The sequence below is a fragment of the Aythya marila genome, assembly GCF_965140915.1.
Source record: "Aythya marila genome assembly, chromosome: 32".
Classification (NCBI taxonomy): domain Eukaryota; kingdom Metazoa; phylum Chordata; class Aves; order Anseriformes; family Anatidae; genus Aythya; species Aythya marila.
In genome coordinates, this window is record NC_139073.1 from 824,480 (window position 1) to 847,897 (window position 23,418).

Genomic DNA, 23,418 nt, shown 5'->3' on the forward strand with positions numbered 1-23,418 from the left:
CCCTGCAAGCTTTGTCTTCTAGTTGTTCTTCAGCTCTCCCCGTCTCCTTCATCTCCTGGCCAGATAGCAGAGACTTGCATAGTGTCCCATGCAATAGTCATAATAGTTAGCAGTTATTCTGAAACCCCCCCAGACATCAGAGACTTCAAGGAAAAGCCTAGAAATACATTTCCCTTCAAGCTCTCTATTGACACGAATTGCCAAAACATTCCTTTGCAAGACACAAGAATTATATACATTAACCACTCTGTTTTTCTTAGACTTGTGCTTATACAAGGGTATGTAAGACAGAAGGTCACATTCATCATACCATGCGGCCCTAGCATTGTTCCATACTGACACGAATCAGATGAACATATCTCACACGGTCAGTCTTCCGCTTCCTATTTTTCCTCCCCGTCATTTCCGAGAACAGGAAGAGAAGGGTTGGACCAAGGCAGGGGACACAAGGCAGCACCCAAGGTGTTTCAGAGCTCTGCAGGCCCAGGAAGCTGAAGGTGAGTCCCATCCCCATCCCTCATCCCCAGCCCCACGCAGGCAGCTATGGGCAGGGGGCACAGGAAAGGGATCCCACGGACCCCAGCGAGCCGAAGAGCTCCCTGCCGGGGGGAGGACAGAGAGGTGCGGAGGTTGGCTCCGTCTTTGCTCTGGGATGGAGCAAAGGGAACGGGGGGGCTGGGAGCCTGTGTGCGACCCCCTAGTACCTGCCCCAGGCTCGGACCCTGTGGGGGGATCGGGCACGGTGCAGATCTTCATGAGATCCCCGAAGCTTCAGCCTGGAGGGGGTAAAAAGAGGAGGTACGCAGGGAGGAAGCTAGGGCATCCTTTCTGCTTTGTTTGGGGAAATGAAGTCGGGTGACGATGTTCCTGGGGCGGGGTGCCCCCGCCTTGCTAAGCAGCCCGTCTCCCCAGCAGGCTGCGCGGCTGTGAGCAATGGCATCCAAAATCCAGAAGCCGGAGCCCGTCTGCCTAATCAAGAACAAGAAGGGGAAGGGGCTCGTGGTGCAGCCGGGGGCCCTGCAGCTGCTGTCAGAGATCACGCAGCCCATGGTGGTGGTGGCCATCGCCGGGCCGTACCGCAGCGGCAAGTCCTACCTCCTGAACAGGCTGGCTGGGCAGAGGAGAGGTAAGGGAAGGGGATGAGATGTGCACATCCCCTGGGCTGGCCGAGGTGCTCGGCTTCTCCTGCTCGGTATTTCACGCTGCTGAGGCTCTTTGCACCCCCAGGTTTCTCCCTGGGCTCCAGCGTGCGGGCGCACACCAAAGGAATCTGGATATGGTGCGTGCCTCACCCCTGCAAACCTGGATACGCGCTGGTGCTGCTGGACACCGAGGGGCTGGGAGACACTGAGAAGGTGGGGGAGAAGCGGGGACTTCCCTCGCGCCTGGGCTTTCTGGGTTTAGTCCCTTCCAGGAAGGAGCCTCTGCTGGAACCGGAGCTGAAGCCGTGGGGCAGAAAGCCCGGGGAGTGAGGAGAGGGCTGGCGGGGTGAACGAGCTGCCAAATTCTTCTGCTTCCCTGGCAAATGGCATCCGAGCAGGACTGGGGAGCTCGGGGAACACGTTGTGGGAGCCTGAGAGTGAAAGAGCTGAGGATAAAGAGATGTGGGAAGCCCTGGAGATGCTGTGGGGTCTCCCCAGGGGATGGTTTTGCCATGGGATGCTGGCTGGCAGCACTCGGGGTCCGGGCATTCGGGGTCGTGCCTGAAGGGGTCTTGCATGGGGCTGCTGGATAAGGTGAGAACCTGGGGTCGTTGTTCCAGGGCGACACCGAGAACGACACGTGGATCTTCGTGCTGGCCGTGCTGCTCTCCAGCACCCTGATCTACAACAGCAAGGGCACCATTGACCAGCAGGCCATGGACAACCTGCAGTATCCTTTGTGGGCGCACACGGGGTGCCCCCTGCTCCCTGCCTGGGGCCCACGGGGATCCCATACCCCAGTTCCTTGTGTGGGGAGAGGAAACCTCCCAGTGGTGCCCAGGGACCTGCTCGGTATCCCCGGGGCTTTTCTCCCTCTTCCTGGTGGCACCGGGCTGGCCTCTGTCCCCAGAAAGGCTCCACCAGTGCCCACAAAGTGCCAAGTGTTCATGGGCCGCGGGTGCCCCTGTGTTCAGAGCTGAGGTCCCCACTTCCTTAGCCGGCTCCCCAGCTATGTGCTGAAGCTGTCAGAGTGTGTCCAGGTGAAAACAGCACCCAAGGAGGCAGGAGCTGTGCAGGCAGGAGAAGAGCAGCCGGGTTCGGACAGACGAGCCCTGTTCTTCCCAACCTTCATCTGGGCTGTCCGGGATTTCACGCTGCAGCTGGAGGTGGACGGGAAGGAAATCTCCGAGGACGAATACCTGGAGAACGCGTTGAAGTTGAAGGATGGTAGGGGAGCGGTGCCGTGCCGCTGGATGCATACGTGTACAGCCCCAGACACGGCTGCGGTGGAAGGCACCGCGAGGCTGAGCCCTGGGGGCTTTTTCTGACCCCTTGTTGCCCCACAGGGAGCAGCCAGGAGGCCCAGAGCTACAACCGGCTGCGGGAATGCATCCGCCAGCTCTTCCCGGAGCGCAAGTGCTTCGTTTTCGACCAGCCAGCCAGGAAGAAGGACCTGCCCCGCTTGGAGGAGCTCCCGGACAACATGCTCGACCCTGAATTCCAGCAGCAGGAGGAGCGCTTCTGCAGCTACATCGGGCAGAATTGTCCCCCCAAGACCATCCCTGGTGGCCACGAGATAACGGGGAGCAGTGAGTACCGGTGTCCCGAGGGTCCAAGCTCTTGGGACTGTGTCGGGACAAGGCTCAGATGCAGAGCAAAAGGCTGCTGGGGGGGGCACAGATGCGTTTTTGTGCCAGCTGTGGCACTTACCTCTGGGTTTGGAGCTCCTAGGTGTCGCGTGTGGCTGGGAAAGAGCTAGAAAAAGAAGGTCGGGGCCGTGAGGGGCCCCTGGCAGTGGAGTTAGGGCAGGACCCCGGTCGTTTTGGTCGGGCTGCAGATCCGTCACCCCTCCCTGGCAGGGCTGGGGACCCTGGTGGTGAGCTACGTGGAGGCCATCCAGAGAGGGGCTGTGCCGTGCCTGGAGAGCGCGGTGCTGGCGCTGGCAGAGATCGAAAACTCGGCGGCGCTGAAGGAGGCCGTGGCCTTGTACCAGAGTCAGATGGAGCAGGGGCTGCCCACGGAGACCACCCAGGAGCTGCTGGAGCTGCACGCGCGGTGTGAGGAGGAGGCGAAGCGGCTCTTCACGGAACGGGCCTTCGAGGAGAGCAGGGAGCGGTTCCAGGCAGAGCTCACGGTAGGTGATGCCCCCCGGGGACACCGTCACCCCTAGCCTGGGGGGAGCAGTGTGGTCCCTGCTGGCCAGGCCAGTGCCGTGCCCTCTAATCATAGAAACATTAGGGTAGGAGAAGACCTCCAGGGTCATCTGGTCCAACCGTCCCCCTACCACCGATGTCACCCACTGAACCACGTCCCCAAGCACCACGTCCAACATTTCTTGATGTCCTTCTGGTAGTGAGGGGCCCAAAACTGAACCCAGCACTTGAGGTGCAGGAGCAGGGGACGATCACCTCCCTGGTCCTGCTGGCCGCACTATCCCTGAGGCAAGCCAGGATGCCGTTGGCCTTCTTGGCCCCCTGGGCACACTGCTGGCTCATTTTCAGGCGAGCATCCACCAACACCCCCAATCCTTTTCCTCTGCAGAGCTTTGCAGCCACTCTGCCCCCAAACCTGTAGTGTCTCTGCCCCCAGACGCGTAGCCTTGCATGGGGTTGTTGTGCCCCAAGTGCAGGACCTGGCACTTGGCCTTGTTGAACCTCATCCCTTGGCCTCTGCCCATCGATCCAACCTGCCCAGGTCCCCCTGCAGGGCCTTCCTATCCTCCAGCAGATCGACACTTCCCCCAGCTTGGTGTCACCTGCAAACTTACTCAGTTCCCTCATCCAAGCCTTCCATGGAGATATTAACGAGGATGGGCCCAACACCGACCCCTGGGGAACACCACTGGTGACCGGTCACCAGCTGCATGGTCACACATCAAGACCTGCTCCGTCCCCTTCCCTGGCACCGAGCTCAGGCTGACAGGCCTGTAGGTCCCCGGCTCCTCCTTACGACCCTCTTTATAGACGGGTGTCCCGTTAGCACGTCTCCAGGGCCCTCCCCAGATGACCATGACCGCTGATAGATGATGGAAAGCAGCCCAGCAATCCCACCGCCAGCTCCCTCAGCACCCTCGGGTGGATCCCATCTGGCCCCATGGACTTGGCCAGGCGGAGCAGCAGGTCCCCAGCCTGAAGTGTGGGGGGGTTCTTCTGCCCCCGCCCCAGACTTCCAGGTCGGGAGGCTGAATACCCCGAGGATAAGAGGTCTGGCTAGTAAAGGAGGCGTTAAGAACCTCAGCAGTCACATTGCCCCCTGCTTCCAGTAAAGAATGGAGATTCTCCTCGGCCTGCCTCTTGCCATTAGTAGATTCATACAAAGATTTTTTATAAAATATATTCATAAAAACACTTTTGGGCTTTGGGTTCTTTACTAATGGCTGGTTTTAGAAGACACCAAGCCTGACAGTAATACGCAGGAAAGGTTTATCTCACGGGGGTTCTGGCTGTTGCGACGGGAGTTAGCTTCCCTGTCTGCAGCCCATGGGGGCTTCACCTCCCCGCTGATCACCCCACAGGCTGCAGAGCCCCGTTTCCCTGCCAGCCTGGCTTTATTCTCACACACGGAACTGTAGGGCTTGGAAGGGACCTCGAGAATCAAAGCAGGTTCCCTAGGGCAGGTTGCCCAGGTAGGCGTCCAGATAAATCTCGAATATCTCCATGGGGAAGAAAACTCCACAGCCTCCCTGGGAAGCCCGTTCCAGTGCTCAACAGGCATTTTTTTTTTTGCCTGGTTGAGAGAGGTGGAAGCCACTCAACCTGGGCTGAAGCCTTCCCTCTGTGTCCTTCTGCACAGGTCCAGTTAGAGGCACTTAAGGAACATTTCTGGATGCGGAACGAGCGGGTATCCCACGAGAAGTGCACGGCCGCCCTCCAGGAGCTCTTCCAGGACTTGGACAGACGGATCAATGACGGGGTCTACTTCATGTTGGGGGGCTACCAGCTCTTCCAAAGAGATCAGCAGGCACTGGTGGAGCAATACAGGAAACTGCCTGGCAAGGGGGTGAAGGTAGGAACATGAACAGCTCCGAGGCGAGGGCAGAGGCTCCACGTCCCACCGCCCCCTCCCAAAAAACCACTCGCCTGGAGCTGCTGCTTCACCCCTTGACTCCTGCCCTCCCCATGTCCCTGCAGGCGGATGCTGCGCTGCAGGATTTCCTCCAGAAGAGAGAGTCTATGGCCAGAACCATCCTCAAAGTCGACCATGAGCTGACCGAGAAGGAAGAGCAGATAGAAAGTAATTTTGGGGCTGGAGAAATGCCACTGCCTGGAGAGGGACTGGCACGGCACGGAGGGACAGTACTCCTTGGGGGCCTGGGGCTCATCTCCTGCCTTTGAGCCATCTTTGCTTCTCTCTCAACAGATCTGAAAGCCCAGTATGAGAGAGCTGAGCAGGAGAGGGAGGCTGAGAGGAAGAGGCTGGATGAGACGGAGGTCGAAAACCAAAAGACGTTGTTGAAGTTACTCAACGATATGAAGGCTCGTCAGAGAAAGAAGCGGGAGGAGAAAGAGAATAAAAACGACCATCAATCAAAGGTACCATGGCAGAGAGGATGTACCCAGAGCTGTGGCTGGCAGGCAGGAATGGTGATGGGGGCTCGCCTGGCTCCCTCCCATTGCTTCTTGGCTCCCTTGCACTGCAGACACCATGCAGGAAGGCTTTGGGCTTGCTGACAACCCGACTATTTTCACAGGACCAGGACAAGAAGTCCACAAGTGGCTCCGAGAAGAAGAGCAACCCTGAGGATCAGCAAAATTCCAAGCCCGGTGGCAAATCCGGTGATGGCCCCAGATAAAATATGTGGTTTGAGCTTTTGGAAATAATGTTGAAGGCTTTTTTCAAATGTTTCTCTCTCTGGTTTAATTTATGAGATCATGATGTCTTTCTTTAGAAGCCGTACAGAAACAAAGTAAGAGAGCTGTGTAGCGAGCAGATAGAAAGTAATTTTGGGGCTGGAGAAATGCCACTGCCTGGAGAGGGACTGGCACGGCACGGAGGGACAGTACTCCTTGGGGGCCTGGGGCTCATCTCCTGCCTTTGAGACATCTTTGCTTCTCTCTCAACAGATCTGAAAGCCCAGTATGAGAGAGCTGAGCAGGAGAGGGAGGCTGAGAGGAAGAGGCTGGATGAGACGGAGGTCGAAAACCTAAAGACGTTGTTGAAGTTACTCAACGATATGAAGGCTCGTCAGAGAAAGAAGCAGGAGGAGAAAGAGAATAAAAACGACCATCAATCAAAGGTACCATGGCAGAGAGGATGTACCCAGAGCTGTGGCTGGCAGGCAGGAATGGTGATGGGGGCTCGCCTGGCTCCCTCCCATTGCTTCTTGGCTCCCTTGCACTGCAGACACCATGCAGGAAGGCTTTGGGCTTGCTGACAACCCGACTATTTTCACAGGACCAGGACAAGAAGTCCACAAGTGGCTCCGAGAAGAAGAGCAACCCTGAGGATCAGCAAAATTCCAAGCCCGGTGGCAAATCCGGTGATGGCCCCAGATAAAATATGTGGTTTGAGCTTTTGGAAATAATGTTGAAGGCTTTTTTCAAATGTTTCTCTCTCTGGTTTAATTTATGAGATCGTGATGTCTTTCTTTAGAAGCCGTACAGAAACAAAGTAAGAGAGCTGTGTAGCGAGCAGATAGAAAGTAATTTTGGGGCTGGAGAAATGCCACTGCCTGGAGAGGGACTGGCACGGCACGGAGGGACAGTACTCCTTGGGGGCCTGGGGCTCATCTCCTGCCTTTGAGACATCTTTGCTTCTCTCTCAATAGATCTGAAAGCCCAGTACGAGAGAGCTGAGCAGGAGAGGGAGGCTGAGAGGAAGAGGCTGGATGAGACGGAGGTCGAAAACCAAAAGACGTTGTTGAAGTTACTCAACGATATGAAGGCTCGTCAGAGAAAGAAGCAGGAGGAGAAAGAGAATAAAAACGACCATCAATCAAAGGTACCATGGCAGAGAGGATGTACCCAGAGCTGTGGCTGGCAGGCAGGAATGGTGATGGGGGCTCGCCTGGCTCCCTCCCATTGCTTCTTGGCTCCCTTGCACTGCAGACACCATGCAGGAAGGCTTTGGGCTTGCTGACAACCCGACTATTTTCACAGGACCAGGACAAGAAGTCCACAAGTGGCTCCGAGAAGAAGAGCAACCCTGAGGATCAGCAAAATTCCAAGCCCGGTGGCAAATCCGGTGATGGCCCCAGATAAAATATGTGGTTTGAGCTTTTGGAAATAATGTTGAAGGCTTTTTTCAAATGTTTCTCTCTCTGGTTTAATTTATGAGATCATGATGTCTTTCTTTAGAAGCCGTACAGAAACAAAGTAAGAGAGCTGTGTAGCGAGCAGATAGAAAGTAATTTTGGGGCTGGAGAAATGCCACTGCCTGGAGAGGGACTGGCACGGCACGGAGGGACAGTACTCCTTGGGGGCCTGGGGCTCATCTCCTGCCTTTGAGACATCTTTGCTTCTCTCTCAATAGATCTGAAAGCCCAGTACGAGAGAGCTGAGCAGGAGAGGGAGGCTGAGAGGAAGAGGCTGGTTCAGAGGAAGATCAAACACCTAGAGACGTTGTTGAAGTTACTCAGCGATATGGAGGAGCATGAGTCATTCAGAGATGGAAAGCCTCATCAGAGAAAGAAGCGGGAGGAGAAAGAGAATGAAAACGACCATCAATCAAAGGTACCATGGCAGAGAGGATGTACCCAGAGCTGTGGCTGGCAGGCAGGAATGGTGATGGGGGCTCGCCTGGCTCCCTCCCATTGCTTCTTGGCTCCCTTGCACTGCAGACACCATGCAGGAAGGCTTTGGGCTTGCTGACAACCCGACTATTTTCACAGGACCAGGACAAGAAGTCCACAAGTGGCTCCGAGAAGAAGAGCAACCCTGAGGATCAGCAAAATTCCAAGCCCGGTGGCAAATCTGGTGATGGCCCCAGATACAATATGTGGTTTGAGCTTTTGGAAAAAATGTTGAAGGCTTTTTTCAAATGGTAACCTCTCTGGTTTAATTTATGAGATCGTGATGGCTTTCTTTAGAAGCCATACAGAAACAGAGAGATGTGTAGCGTGCTTCTTGATACCAAGTACAATTCTGCTAAACTCTGCAAGTCCTTGCTGCAAAGGACAGGGTGTGGCAGTGACCTCTGTGGTCGCTGCCATTGCACCAGCTAGTGCTTTCATGCTTTCACGTAGTTGGAAATGAAACTAATTGTCTGGGGAGCGTAATCTTAGGGGAGCGGGGTGGGTTCGCTGATCAGCTCGTAGGTGGGAGATTCTGCTCCTTTGCCATTGCTCAGAAAGTACACCCAAGGGTCAGCACTGGCTCTGACAACATTGACCTTTCTTCATCTTTCATTACGGGTGTGTATTGCTTTCAAAAAGACAAAATAATGCAATAATAAAGTAATGCAATAATAAAGTAATGCAATAATAAAATAATGCAAAAGCAATGCAAAAATAATAAAAATAAAAATAAAATTTAATAAAAATAAGATAATAATAATACAAAATCCTCCAACCTGGGTTTCAGCACGTGGCCATTACTGAGAGCTGCCAATGGTATTTTGGGTCTGCCTAAGGGAGGCTGGCTCTTAATTATGCCCACTGCAACCAACTAGCAAGGGGTGCGGACATCACCGCCCTTGGGTGGGTTAATGTGCACCTCTGGAGCTAATTGCTGCAGTTCCCCTGCCCATGGGGATGGGAGGGCTGGGGCTCACGTAGAAGCCCGCAGCCACGAGCGTGCCAAAGCTCCCCAAGCCCTCTCCACTCCTGAGCATCCCTCGGGCCAGCGCAGGTGTGCTTTCAGGGCTCTTTTCCCCGCTCCAGCCCCCCGGATTTCTTTTCTGCACCTTCATTGCGGGGACTGGAGGGGAGGGAGAGGTCCCGTGGCAGGACCCCGAAGTCCGAGCCTTGTTCCACCCAACCCCTCTGCTTGACGCCCATCGGGGGTGGAAGGGGACAGCCCAGCCACGCCACCCCAGGCCACCATGTCCCTTGGTCCTGCAGGGGAGCCAAGACCCTTCCCCACTCTCCCCTCGCTGGAATAATCCCCGTTCTGGGTCCAGGACTGCAGCCGGAGGTGGCTGCGCTGCTCAAAGCCCTGCTTTGCCTGCTCTGCTTCCCCAGCAGCTCCAGCACCTCGTCAGCCACAGCTCCGCGCCCTCTCACAGCCCACGTGCCCCTTGAACGAGCAGGAGGCTCTGCAGCACCGCTTCCCCCCTCCTGCAGCCCCTAGGAGCCACTTTCCCCAATTCCAGGAGTTCCCCCGCGACATCTTGCGTCCCCTGCCCCACCTTCCAGCCCGTGACTCGCCTGCCCTCGCAGCACCTGCCCTTGCAGATACCGCTTTCCCTGCTACAAGACGAGCAACGGGACTTCCCCGCGGGGGCTGCCATGCCCCGGGTGAGCCCCGGTGGCCGTGCACCCACCCTGACAGCCACTGCGGCTTGGTGAGGGGAGCCGGGGGTCCTTGAGTTGCTTGGGGAGCACCGGGAGCTGCAGCGAGGCCGAGGGCTGCCCGCAGCGCTCACCAGCCCCAAGCCCACGCGTGCACCCTGCTAATGTCAGGAACAGAGCCCGTGGTGGGGGCACAGAGACCGGGAAGGGGTCTGCTGAGCAGCGCTGGAGCAAATTCTCCTTGGCACAGCAGCAGACAACCCCCCCTTGAAGCTCCTGCGTCCCTCTTTGGCCTCGCTGCTTGGGGAAAGCTTCCATGGGCAGTGAAAACCAAACGATGGCCACCGACTTCATCTTCGTGGGGTTCTCCAGCCTGGCGGAGCTGCAGAAGCTGCTCTTCGGGGTGTTTTTGCTTCTCTACCTGCTCACACTGAGCATGAACACGGCTGTCATGACCGTCATAAGGGTGGAGCGGAGCCTTCACACACCCATGTACTTCTTCCTCTGCGTCCTGTCCTTTTCCGAGACCTGCTACACCCTCGTGATCGTCCCCAAGATGCTGGTGGACTTGGTGGCGGAGAGAAAAGCCATTTCCTTCTTGGGCTGCGCCGTCCAGATGTACTTCTTCCTCCTGCTGGGCTGCTCCCACTCCTTCCTCCTGGCGGCCATGGGCTACGACCGCTGCGTCGCCGTCTGCCGCCCGCTGGCCTACAGCAGCATCATGACCCGGCGGCTCTGCGCGCAGCTGGTGGCCGCGTCGGCGCTCAGCGGGCTGCTGGTGGCCCAGCTGCTCACCCCCCTGGTGTTCTGCTCGCCGTTCCAGGCCAGCCGGCAGCTCGAGCACTTCTTCTGCGACATCTCCCCCGTCCTCCGCGTGGCCTTCAGGCAGAGCGACGCCGGCGAGGCCGTTATCGTGGCGCTGGCCGTCTTCGCCCTGATGGTCCCGCTGACGCTGCTCCTGGCTTCGTACCTCTTCATCCTCGCCGACGTCCTGCGCATCCCCTCGGCCGCGGGGAGGCACAAAGCCTTCTCCACCTGCAGCGCCCACCTGGCCGTGGTGCTCGTGCACTACGCCTGCGCCTCCCTCATCTACCTGAGGCCGGGCTCCAGCTCCTGGTCGGGCCAGGACGCGCTGATCTCGGTCACTTACACCATCCTCACCCCCCTGCTCAGCCCCATGATTTACACCCTGAGGAACAAGGACGTCAAAGCAGCTCTCCGCAAAGCCATCAGGAAAACACAAATTTCTGCAGAATGTTTTCCAGGAAAGAGGTCAAGGTGTGCTACGTCCCCAGTGGATGTTTCCAGCTGGAAGCCTCCCCTTCCAAAAAGCATCGCTCCTTTTCCGTCCCCCTTGTGCACATTGTGTCACAGCAGGCAGTTAGGAGTTCCCTTCCTTCATCTAATTAGATCATCTAATTGTTGGAATTGGATGATATTCGAGGTCTCTCATAACCCAAACCATGATTTTATGATTCTAGAGCCCCCCTGCCAAGGGCAGGGACACCTTCCCCTAGGCCAGGCTGCCCCCAGCCCCATCCAACTTGGCCTTGGGCTCCTCTGGGCAACACCCCAGTGCCTCAGCACCCTCATAAGAAATTATTTCTCCCTCAAATCTAATCTAAATCTGCCCTGTTTTGGTTTTAAACCCTTATTCCTTGTCCTACCACTACTCTCCCTGACAGAGTCCCTCTCCAGCCTTCCCGTAGCCCCCCTTGAGGAGAAGGCCGCCATCAGGCGCCCCCGGTATCTCCTCCAGAATTCACCGATCCCGTCCCAATTCAGCACGTGTCTTTAGTTCCTGCATCCACCTTCATGCTTGTCTGGAAGATGGGAACAACATCTCCGTTTTGCAGATTCGAGGAACCTCCTCGGTCTCTGGCCTTTCCACAATGGCCAAGGGCGCTGAGGGGCCGCAGGCCTCGATGGCCTCCGCAGCCTCACGCGGGGCTTCCACCCACCCCAGTCCCCGCCTGTGGGTCCCGTTTAAGCTTGCTTTGGGGCTTCCAGAACTCGACGGGTGTATTTTGTAGAGGAGCTGGTTTCGTGCCATGGCCACGCTCATGGCTCCTGCCCGCAGGCTGACTTCCCAGCCTTGGCCATCGTGGGGCCTGGTGTGGGCCTAAAGATTGACGTTTTGGGCCCAGACCTGCCTGCTGACCTGGGCTGTTGGTTGAGCCTGGCTTCTGTCCCCAGTTCTGCCCTGCTCACCTCACTCGGGCACCGTGGGGCTTGCTCTTGGCCAGGGAGGCTACTGTGCTGTCGGCCGCTTTGCCCCCCTTGGCTCCCATCCCTTGGGGAAGAGACGGCCCTCCTCACTCCCTCACAGCTTACACAGCAAGGGGAGACGTGTCATGTTGTCATTCTGGCTTTTATTTTGTTTTACTAAACCTCCAGTGGTCTCCTTTGCAGTCTGTGATTATAACCCCGTAACAGATTTGAATGGGATTGAAGCCGGCACTCTGGAAAATCCCCCTGCCTTTGGCTTGTCGCACAGCTCTGACCAGAACTGTGAGAGAAACCGGAGCCTTGGCTCCTCGGTGTTGGGAAGGTGCTGCCAAAGCAGAAAATCGTGAATGTGTACATGGATGTGGAAGGTTAATCACCCCTCGTCGAGCACCAGCAACCTTTGCTGACAGCGCCTGCACCAGAGGTTGAACCCAAGTTGTCCTAGTCTGGCTTGAGAAGTTCTGCCTCACCTTCTGGAGGGGGGGCATGGGTGGTATTTGGATTTTCTATGCCTCTGTGGAGCACAAGTCCTATGAGGAGCGGCTGAGGGAACTGGGGTTGTTCAGTGTGGAGAAGGGGAGGCTCAGGGCAGAGCTCCTTGCTCTCTACAACTCCGTGAAAGGAAGCTGTGGGGAGCTGGGGAGTCAGTCTTCTCTCACAGGTAACCAGGGATAGGACCAGAGGGAATGGCCTCAAGTTGTGCCAGGGGACGTTCCGGTGGCAAATGAGGAGACATTTCTTCTCAGAAAGAGCAGTCAGGCGTTGGGACGGGTTGCCCAGGGAGGTGGTGGAGTCGCCGTCCCTGGGGGTGTTCAAGGAGAGGTTGGACGTGGTGCCTGGGGACATGGTTTAGTCAGTGACATTGGTGGTAGGGGGACAGTTGGACCTTGGATCTCGGAGGGCTTTTCCAACCCTAATAATTCCATGATCCTATAGGCACTGCCTAGGCACTGCCAGTCATATGGTAAGGGGGAAGCCTCTCCTAGACATTGCTTTGTTAAAAACAAAACAAAACAAAACAACAGCAACAACAAAACAAAACAAAACAACAACAACAACAAAACAACAACAACAAAAATATGGCTGGATGTCCTGAGACTATCTGCAGTCACTGGGTGCCTTCTGCACTGCTCAGTGATGTTTCCTTCCTTCAGATCTCAAGGAAACACAAGGGGTTTTTAAATTTCTTTTTGAAGTGTTTGAGGATTCTGGCCAGAACAAGTGTATGGCTTTCACCTAGGGGCTGATGAAATGGAAAGAAAAACCCAAACTAAACTAAACCAAAAACAAACAACAAAGCGAAACAACTTGCCAAACCCCAGTGGAGCACTGCATTTACCAGCTCCTCCTGGGAAAATGGCAGCTGCCTCCCTCGTTCGTGACAACACCCGTAATACCGTGGCAAAATGGGGCCAAGTGGGAATCTTGTGGAAAACCTGTTCTTCCATAAAATCCAGCAGATTTTACTCTGCTGTCAAATCAAAGCTCACGATGAGGAGACATTTCTGCTCCTCCAAGTACCGCTGCAGTGTCGCTCTGGAAAGTCCCTTGCAGCGGCTCTGCCTTGCAAAACAGTTCCATCTACTTGCAGCATCGTTTTATTATTCCTTTTATTTGTTTATTATCAACCTTCTTGTGACTGGGGGCTCCCAGGCCTCCAGAGGCCATCAAGAGAAAGGAGGGCGCTCACCATGGCCAGGACTGGCTGGAGGAGATGTGGGGAAAGGCAGAGCATGAAAGGAAGAAGAAAGCATTGGGCACACCCGAGAAACCAGTGAGGGAATGCACCAGCATCTTCTGACTCCTGGCAGAGGAAAGACCGGGGCACACCGCACCTCCCGGTGCCCCTCTGCACCTCGAAGCGATGCCCAAAGCTCTCCTAAGTCCTTAAGCCTTTTCAGAGAGACTTTTCAGTCTCTCGTGCTGCCCAAGCAGCCAGGAGGCTGCGGGTACACAAGAAGCTGTGAGGAGACACGGCAGAGCCAACCTGGCCAAAGGGATATCCCACGCCATGGGACGTCATTGTTATTATCCCTTCGTTTTCTGTCCTATTAAATGGTCTTTATCTCAACCCACAAGTTTTTAGCTTTGCTTTTTTAGCACCTAAGCGTGACTCTGGGTTAAGCCACAAGCTTTTACCTCCGTTTTTTATCACCTAAGTGAGATACTTGGGTGATTCCGGCTCAAACCACCCCAGTTGCCAAGAGTATTCGCATCCTACATCCCAACGCAGTGCAGTCGCAGCCAGCAGTAAGAGAAGTCACCCTATCCCAGCCAAAGGGTAAGGCAGAGGACGGTGTTCGTGACATCTGGTTGTAATAAATGGCTCAGTCTTCAAAATAGGACTATAATCAAAGTTTACAATTTATTAAAGGAATAGAGATAAGCAAACAGTGCTGGGTGCGCCAGGAGTCTCTGCTCCACCAAGACGCACAGCAGTTACATCAAGCAGCTGATTTTTATGCTCCTAGGCTGATACATAGTCATTACTACTTCTAAAAAAAACAGGGTTATTATAATTAGTTTCTGGAATCCAAACCCTCCTACTGGAGCATGCGTATCAGTCTCCGGGGGTCCCTCTGGGGGTCTCTCGTGCTGAAGGCTCAAAGTCTTCCTCCCTCTTGTCCTTCTCCTTTGTCCAACTTGGCTGTATGTCAGAGACTTGTGCAACATCCCCTGCAAGCTTTGTCTTCTAGTTGTTCTTCAGCTCTCCCCGTCTCCTTCATCTCCTGGCCAGATAGCAGAGACTTGCATAGTGTCCCATGCAATAGTCATAATAGTTAGCAGTTATTCTGAAACCCCCCCAGACATCAGAGACTTCAAGGAAAAGCCTAGAAATACATTTCCCTTCAAGCTCTCTATTGACACGAATTGCCAAAACATTCCTTTGCAAGACACAAGAATTATATACATTAACCACTCTGTTTTTCTTAGACTTGTGCTTATACAAGGGTATGTAAGACAGAAGGTCACATTCATCATACCATGCGGCCCTAGCATTGTTCCATACTGACACGAATCAGATGAACATATCTCACACGGTCAGTCTTCCGCTTCCTATTTTTCCTCCCCGTCATTTCCGAGAACAGGAAGAGAAGGGTTGGACCAAGGCAGGGGACACAAGGCAGCACCCAAGGTGTTTCAGAGCTCTGCAGGCCCAGGAAGCTGAAGGTGAGTCCCATCCCCATCCCTCATCCCCAGCCCCACGCAGGCAGCTATGGGCAGGGGGCACAGGAAAGGGATCCCACGGACCCCAGCGAGCCGAAGAGCTCCCTGCCGGGGGGAGGACAGAGAGGTGCGGAGGTTGGCTCCGTCTTTGCTCTGGGATGGAGCAAAGGGAACGGGGGGGCTGGGAGCCTGTGTGCGACCCCCTAGTACCTGCCCCAGGCTCGGACCCTGTGGGGGGATCGGGCACGGTGCAGATCTTCATGAGATCCCCGAAGCTTCAGCCTGGAGGGGGTAAAAAGAGGAGGTACGCAGGGAGGAAGCTAGGGCATCCTTTCTGCTTTGTTTGGGGAAATGAAGTCGGGTGACGATGTTCCTGGGGCGGGGTGCCCCCGCCTTGCTAAGCAGCCCGTCTCCCCAGCAGGCTGCGCGGCTGTGAGCAATGGCATCCAAAATCCAGAAGCCGGAGCCCGTCTGCCTAATCAAGAACAAGAAGGGGAAGGGGCTCGTGGTGCAGCCGGGGGCCCTGCAGCTGCTGTCAGAGATCACGCAGCCCATGGTGGTGGTGGCCATCGCCGGGCCGTACCGCAGCGGCAAGTCCTACCTCCTGAACAGGCTGGCTGGGCAGAGGAGAGGTAAGGGAAGGGGATGAGATGTGCACATCCCCTGGGCTGGCCGAGGTGCTCGGCTTCTCCTGCTCGGTATTTCACGCTGCTGAGGCTCTTTGCACCCCCAGGTTTCTCCCTGGGCTCCAGCGTGCGGGCGCACACCAAAGGAATCTGGATATGGTGCGTGCCTCACCCCTGCAAACCTGGATACGCGCTGGTGCTGCTGGACACCGAGGGGCTGGGAGACACTGAGAAGGTGGGGGAGAAGCGGGGACTTCCCTCGCGCCTGGGCTTTCTGGGTTTAGTCCCTTCCAGGAAGGAGCCTCTGCTGGAACCGGAGCTGAAGCCGTGGGGCAGAAAGCCCGGGGAGTGAGGAGAGGGCTGGCGGGGTGAACGAGCTGCCAAATTCTTCTGCTTCCCTGGCAAATGGCATCCGAGCAGGACTGGGGAGCTCGGGGAACACGTTGTGGGAGCCTGAGAGTGAAAGAGCTGAGGATAAAGAGATGTGGGAAGCCCTGGAGATGCTGTGGGGTCTCCCCAGGGGATGGTTTTGCCATGGGATGCTGGCTGGCAGCACTCGGGGTCCGGGCATTCGGGGTCGTGCCTGAAGGGGTCTTGCATGGGGCTGCTGGATAAGGTGAGAACCTGGGGTCGTTGTTCCAGGGCGACACCGAGAACGACACGTGGATCTTCGTGCTGGCCGTGCTGCTCTCCAGCACCCTGATCTACAACAGCAAGGGCACCATTGACCAGCAGGCCATGGACAACCTGCAGTATCCTTTGTGGGCGCACACGGGGTGCCCCCTGCTCCCTGCCTGGGGCCCACGGGGATCCCATACCCCAGTTCCTTGTGTGGGGAGAGGAAACCTCCCAGTGGTGCCCAGGGACCTGCTCGGTATCCCCGGGGCTTTTCTCCCTCTTCCTGGTGGCACCGGGCTGGCCTCTGTCCCCAGAAAGGCTCCACCAGTGCCAAGTGTTCATGGGCCGCGGGTGCCCCTGTGTTCAGAGCTGAGGTCCCCACTTCCTTAGCCGGCTCCCCAGCTATGTGCTGAAGCTGTCAGAGTGTGTCCAGGTGAAAACAGCACCCAAGGAGGCAGGAGCTGTGCAGGCAGGAGAAGAGCAGCCGGGTTCGGACAGACGAGCCCTGTTCTTCCCAACCTTCATCTGGGCTGTCCGGGATTTCACGCTGCAGCTGGAGGTGGACGGGAAGGAAATCTCCGAGGACGAATACCTGGAGAACGCGTTGAAGTTGAAGGATGGTAGGGGAGCGGTGCCGTGCCGCTGGATGCATACGTGTACAGCCCCAGACACGGCTGCGGTGGAAGGCACCGCGAGGCTGAGCCCTGGGGGCTTTTTCTGACCCCTTGTTGCTCCACAGGGAGCAGCCAGGAGGCCCAGAGCTACAACCGGCTGCGGGAATGCATCCGCCAGCTCTTCCCGGAGCGCAAGTGCTTCGTTTTCGACCAGCCAGCCAGGAAGAAGGACCTGCCCCGCTTGGAGGAGCTCCCGGACAACATGCTCGACCCTGAATTCCAGCAGCAGGAGGAGCGCTTCTGCAGCTACATCGGGCAGAATTGTCCCCCCAAGACCATCCCTGGTGGCCACGAGATAACGGGGAGCAGTGAGTACCGGTGTCCCGAGGGTCCAAGCTCTTGGGACTGTGTCGGGACAAGGCTCAGATGCAGAGCAAAAGGCTGCTGGGGGGGGCACAGATGCGTTTTTGTGCCAGCTGTGGCACTTACCTCTGGGTTTGGAGCTCCTAGGTGTCGCGTGTGGCTGGGAAAGAGCTAGAAAAAGAAGGTCGGGGCCGTGAGGGGCCCCTGGCAGTGGGGTTAGGGCAGGACCCCGGTCGTTTTGGTCGGGCTGCAGATCCGTCACCCCTCCCTGGCAGGGCTGGGGACCCTGGTGGTGAGCTACGTGGAGGCCATCCAGAGAGGGGCTGTGCCGTGCCTGGAGAGCGCGGTGCTGGCGCTGGCAGAGATCGAAAACTCGGCGGCGCTGAAGGAGGCCGTGGCCTTGTACCAGAGTCAGATGGAGCAGGGGCTGCCCACGGAGACCACCCAGGAGCTGCTGGAGCTGCACGCGCGGTGTGAGGAGGAGGCGAAGCGGCTCTTCACGGAACGGGCCTTCGAGGAGAGCAGGGAGCGGTTCCAGGCAGAGCTCACGGTAGGTGATGCCCCCCGGGGACACCGTCACCCCTAGCCTGGGGGGAGCAGTGTGGTCCCTGCTGGCCAGGCCAGTGCCGTGCCCTCTAATCATAGAAACATTAGGGTAGGAGAAGACCTCCAGGGTCATCTGGTCCAACCGTCCCCCTACCACCGATGTCACCCACTGAACCACGTCCCCAAGCACCACGTCCAACATTTCTTGATGTCCTTCTGGTAGTGAGGGGCCCAAAACTGAACCCAGCACTTGAGGTGCAGGAGCAGGGGACGATCACCTCCCTGGTCCTGCTGGCCGCACTATCCCTGAGGCAAGCCAGGATGCCGTTGGCCTTCTTGGCCCCCTGGGCACACTGCTGGCTCATTTTCAGGCGAGCATCCACCAACACCCCCAATCCTTTTCCTCTGCAGAGCTTTGCAGCCACTCTGCCCCCAAACCTGTAGTGTCTCTGCCCCCAGACGCGTAGCCTTGCATGGGGTTGTTGTGCCCCAAGTGCAGGACCTGGCACTTGGCCTTGTTGAACCTCATCCCTTGGCCTCTGCCCATCGATCCAACCTGCCCAGGTCCCCCTGCAGGGCCTTCCTATCCTCCAGCAGATCGACACTTCCCCCAGCTTGGTGTCACCTGCAAACTTACTCAGTTCCCTCATCCAAGCCTTCCATGGAGATATTAACGAGGATGGGCCCAACACCGACCCCTGGGGAACACCACTGTTGACCGGTCACCAGCTGCATGGTCACACATCAAGACCTGCTCCGTCCCCTTCCCTGGCACCGAGGTCAGGCTGACAGGCCTGTAGGTCCCCGGCTCCTCCTTACGACCCTCTTTATAGACGGGTGTCCCGTTAGCACGTCTCCAGGGCCCTCCCCAGATGACCATGACCGCTGATAGATGATGGAAAGCAGCCCAGCAATCCCACCGCCAGCTCCCTCAGCACCCTCGGGTGGATCCCATCTGGCCCCATGGACTTGGCCAGGCGGAGCAGCAGGTCCCCAGCCTGAAGTGTGGGGGGGTTCTTCTGCCCCCGCCCCAGACTTCCAGGTCGGGAGGCTGAATACCCCGAGGATAAGAGGTCTGGCTAGTAAAGGAGGCGTTAAGAACCTCAGCAGTCACATTGCCCCCTGCTTCCAGTAAAGAATGGAGATTCTCCTCGGCCTGCCTCTTGCCATTAGTAGATTCATACAAAGATTTTTTATAAACTATATTCATGAAAACACTTTTGGGCTTTGGGTTCTTTACTAATGGCTGGTTTTAGAAGACACCAAGCCTGACAGTAATACGCAGGAAAGGTTTATCTCACGGGGGTTCTGGCTGTTGCGACGGGAGTTAGCTTCCCTGTCTGCAGCCCATGGGGGCTTCACCTCCCCGCTGATCACCCCACAGGCTGCAGAGCCCCGTTTCCCTGCCAGCCTGGCTTTATTCTCACACACGGAACTGTAGGGCTTGGAAGGGACCTCGAGAATCAAAGCAGGTTCCCTAGGGCAGGTTGCCCAGGTAGGCGTCCAGATAAATCTCGAATATCTCCATGGGGAAGAAAACTCCACAACCTCCCTGGGAAGCCCGTTCCAGTGCTCAACAGGCATTTTTTTTTTGCCTGGTTGAGAGAGGTGGAAGCCACTCAACCTGGGCTGAAGCCTTCCCTCTGTGTCCTTCTGCACAGGTCCAGTTAGAGGCACTTAAGGAACATTTCTGGATGCGGAACGAGCGGGTATCCCACGAGAAGTGCACGGCCGCCCTCCAGGAGCTCTTCCAGGACTTGGACAGACGGATCAATGACGGGGTCTACTTCATGTTGGGGGGCTACCAGCACTTCCAAAGAGATCAGCAGGCACTGGTGGAGCAATACAGGAAACTGCCTGGCAAGGGGGTGAAGGTAGGAACATGAACAGCTCCGAGGCGAGGGCAGAGGCTCCACGTCCCACCGCCCCCTCCCAAAAAACCACTCGCCTGGAGCTGCTGCTTCACCCCTTGACTCCTGCCCTCCCCATGTCCCTGCAGGCGGATGCTGCGCTGCAGGATTTCCTCCAGAAGAGAGAGTCTATGGCCAGAACCATCCTCAAAGTCGACCATGAGCTGACCAAGAAGGAAGAGCAGATAGAAAGTAATTTTGGGGCTGGAGAAATGCCACTGCCTGGAGAGGGACTGGCACGGCACGGAGGGACAGTACTCCTTGGGGGCCTGGGGCTCATCTCCTGCCTTTGAGACATCTTTGCTTCTCTCTCAACAGATCTGAAAGCCCAGTATGAGAGAGCTGAGCAGGAGAGGGAGGCTGAGAGGAAGAGGCTGGATGAGACGGAGGTCGAAAACCAAAAGACGTTGTTGAAGTTACTCAACGATATGAAGGCTCGTCAGAGAAAGAAGCGGGAGGAGAAAGAGAATAAAAACGACCATCAATCAAAGGTACCATGGCAGAGAGGATGTACCCAGAGCTGTGGCTGGCAGGCAGGAATGGTGATGGGGGCTCGCCTGGCTCCCTCCCATTGCTTCTTGGCTCCCTTGCACTGCAGACACCATGCAGGAAGGCTTTGGGCTTGCTGACAACCCGACTATTTTCACAGGACCAGGACAAGAAGTCCACAAGTGGCTCCGAGAAGAAGAGCAACCCTGAGGATCAGCAAAATTCCAAGCCCGGTGGCAAATCCGGTGATGGCCCCAGATAAAATATGTGGTTTGAGCTTTTGGAAATAATGTTGAAGGCTTTTTTCAAATGTTTCTCTCTCTGGTTTAATTTATGAGATCATGATGTCTTTCTTTAGAAGCCGTACAGAAACAAAGTAAGAGAGCTGTGTAGCGAGCAGATAGAAAGTAATTTTGGGGCTGGAGAAATGCCACTGCCTGGAGAGGGACTGGCACGGCACGGAGGGACAGTACTCCTTGGGGGCCTGGGGCTCATCTCCTGCCTTTGAGACATCTTTGCTTCTCTCTCAATAGATCTGAAAGCCCAGTACGAGAGAGCTGAGCAGGAGAGGGAGGCTGAGAGGAAGAGGCTGGATGAGACGCAGGTCGAAAACCAAAAGACGTTGTTGAAGTTACTCAACGATATGAAGGCTCGTCAGAGAAAGAAGCAGGAGGAGAAAGAGAATAAAAACGACCATCAATCAAAGGTACCATGGCAGAGAGGATGTACCCAGAGCTGTGGCTGGCAGGCAGGAATGGTGATGGGGGCTCGCCTGGCTCCCTCCCATTGCTTCTTGGCTCCCTTGCACTGCAGACACCATGCAGGAAGGCTTTGGGCTTGCTGACAACCCGACTATTTTCACAGGACCAGGACAAGAAGTCCACAAGTGGCTCCGAGAAGAAGAGCAACCCTGAGGATCAGCAAAATTCCAAGCCCGGTGGCAAATCCGGTGATGGCCCCAGATAAAATATGTGGTTTGAGCTTTTGGAAATAATGTTGAAGGCTTTTTTCAAATGTTTCTCTCTCTGGTTTAATTTATGAGATCATGATGTCTTTCTTTAGAAGCCGTACAGAAACAAAGTAAGAGAGCTGTGTAGCGAGCAGATAGAAAGTAATTTTGGGGCTGGAGAAATGCCACTGCCTGGAGAGGGACTGGCACGGCACGGAGGGACAGTACTCCTTGGGGGCCTGGGGCTCATCTCCTGCCTTTGAGACATCTTTGCTTCTCTCTCAATAGATCTGAAAGCCCAGTACGAGAGAGCTGAGCAGGAGAGGGAGGCTGAGAGGAAGAGGCTGGTTCAGAGGAAGATCAAACACCTAGAGACGTTGTTGAAGTTACTCAGCGATATGGAGGAGCATGAGTCATTCAGAGATGGAAAGCCTCATCAGAGAAAGAAGCGGGAGGAGAAAGAGAATGAAAACGACCATCAATCAAAGGTACCATGGCAGAGAGGATGTACCCAGAGCTGTGGCTGGCAGGCAGGAATGGTGATGGGGGCCCGCCTGGCTCCCTCCCATTGCTTCTTGGCTCCCTTGCACTGCAGACACCATGCAGGAAGGCTTTGGGCTTGCTGACAACCCGACTATTTTCACAGGAGCAGGACAACAAGTCCACAAGTGGCTCCGAGAAGAAGAGCAACCCTGAGGATCAGCAAAATTCCAAGCCCGGTGGCAAATCTGGTGATGGCCCCAGATACAAAATGTGGTTTCAGCTTTTGGAAATAATGTTGAAGGGTTTTTTCAAATGGTAACCTCTCTGGTTTAATTTATGAGATCGTGATGGCTTTCTTTAGAAGCCGTACAGAAACAAAGAGAGATGTGTAGCGTGCTTCTTGATACCAAGTACAATTCTGCTAAACTCTGCAAGTCCTTGCTGCAAACGACAGGGTGTGGCAGTGACCTCTGTGGTCGCTGCCATTGCACCAGCTAGTGCTTTCATGCTTTCACGTAGTTGGAAATGAAACTAATTGTCTGGGGAGCGTAATCTTAGGGGCGCGGGGTGGGTTCGCTGATCAGCTCGTAGGTGGGAGATTCTGCTCCTTTGCCATTGCTCAGAAAGTACACCCAAGGGTCAGCACTGGCTCTGACAACATTGACCTTTCTTCATCTTTCATTACGGGTGTGTATTGCTTTCAAAAAGACAAAATAATGCAATAATAAAGTAATGCAATAATAAAGTAATGCAATAATAAAATAATGCAAAAGCAATGCAAAAATAATAAAAATAAAAATAAAAATTAATAAAAATAAGATAATAATAATACAAAATCCTCCAACCTGGGTTTCAGCACGTGGCCATTACTGAGAGCTGCCAATGGTATTTTGGGTCTGCCTAAGGGAGGCTGGCTCTTAATTATGCCCACTGCAACCAACTAGCAAGGGGTGCGGACATCACCGCCCTTGGGTGGGTTAATGTGCACCTCTGGAGCTAATTGCTGCAGTTCCCCTGCCCATGGGGATGGGAGGGCTGGGGCTCACGTAGAAGCCCGCAGCCACGAGCGTGCCAAAGCTCCCCAAGCCCTCTCCACTCCTGAGCATCCCTCGGGCCAGCGCACGTGTGCTTTCAGGGCTCTTTTCCCCGCTCCAGCCCCCCGGATTTCTTTTCTGCACCTTCATTGCGGGGACTGGAGGGGAGGGAGAGGTCCCGTGGCAGGACCCCGAAGTCCGAGCCTTGTTCCACCCAACCCCTCTGCTTGACGCCCATCGGGGGTGGAAGGGGACAGCCCAGCCACGCCACCCCAGGCCACCATGTCCCTTGGTCCTGCAGGGGAGCCAAGACCCTTCCCCACTCTCCCCTCGCTGGAATAATCCCCGTTCTGGGTCCAGGACTGCAGCCGGAGGTGGCTGCGCTGCTCAAAGCCCTGCTTTGCCTGCTCTGCTTCCCCAGCAGCTCCAGCACCTCGTCAGCCACAGCTCCGCGCCCTCTCACAGCCCACGTGCCCCTTGAACGAGCAGGAGGCTCTGCAGCACCGCTTCCCCCCTCCTGCAGCCCCTAGGAGCCACTTTCCCCAATTCCAGGAGTTCCCCCGCGACATCTTGCGTCCCCTGCCCCACCTTCCAGCCCGTGACTCGCCTGCCCTCGCAGCACCTGCCCTTGCAGATACCGCTTTCCCTGCTACAAGACGAGCAACGGGACTTCCCCGCGGGGGCTGCCATGCCCCGGGTGAGCCCCGGTGGCCGTGCACCCACCCTGACAGCCACTGCGGCTTGGTGAGGGGAGCCGGGGGTCCTTGAGTTGCTTGGGGAGCACCGGGAGCTGCAGCGAGGCCGAGGGCTGCCCGCAGCGCTCACCAGCCCCGAGCCCACACGTGCACCCTGCTAATG

At 56.1% G+C, this 23,418-nt stretch overlaps 2 protein-coding genes across 2 annotated transcripts; both read left to right on the forward strand.

The window, feature by feature from the left end:
* Positions 1-386: 386 nt before the first annotated feature.
* Positions 387-22,440, forward strand: LOC309889074 (uncharacterized protein). Its single transcript, XM_082781767.1, has 21 exons — positions 387-497; positions 916-1,126; positions 1,228-1,355; positions 1,763-1,872; positions 2,152-2,369; positions 2,489-2,731; positions 3,002-3,276; positions 4,935-5,147; positions 5,273-5,375; positions 5,502-5,674; positions 5,833-5,917; positions 6,206-6,378; positions 6,537-6,621; positions 6,910-7,082; positions 7,241-7,325; positions 7,614-7,813; positions 20,255-20,339; positions 20,628-20,800; positions 20,959-21,043; positions 21,332-21,531; positions 21,690-22,440. Exons 2-21 carry the CDS (start codon positions 934-936, stop codon positions 21,843-21,845), a joined length of 3,156 nt encoding a protein of 1,051 aa, XP_082637893.1. The 5' UTR covers positions 387-497; positions 916-933; the 3' UTR covers positions 21,846-22,440.
* LOC309889107 (olfactory receptor 10K1-like) lies at positions 9,869-11,329 on the forward strand (the record flags this gene model as incomplete). Its single annotated transcript, XM_082781813.1, has 1 exon — positions 9,869-11,329. One exon carries the CDS (start codon positions 9,869-9,871, stop codon positions 11,327-11,329), a length of 1,461 nt encoding a protein of 486 aa, XP_082637939.1.
* Positions 22,441-23,418: the final 978 nt, after the last annotated feature.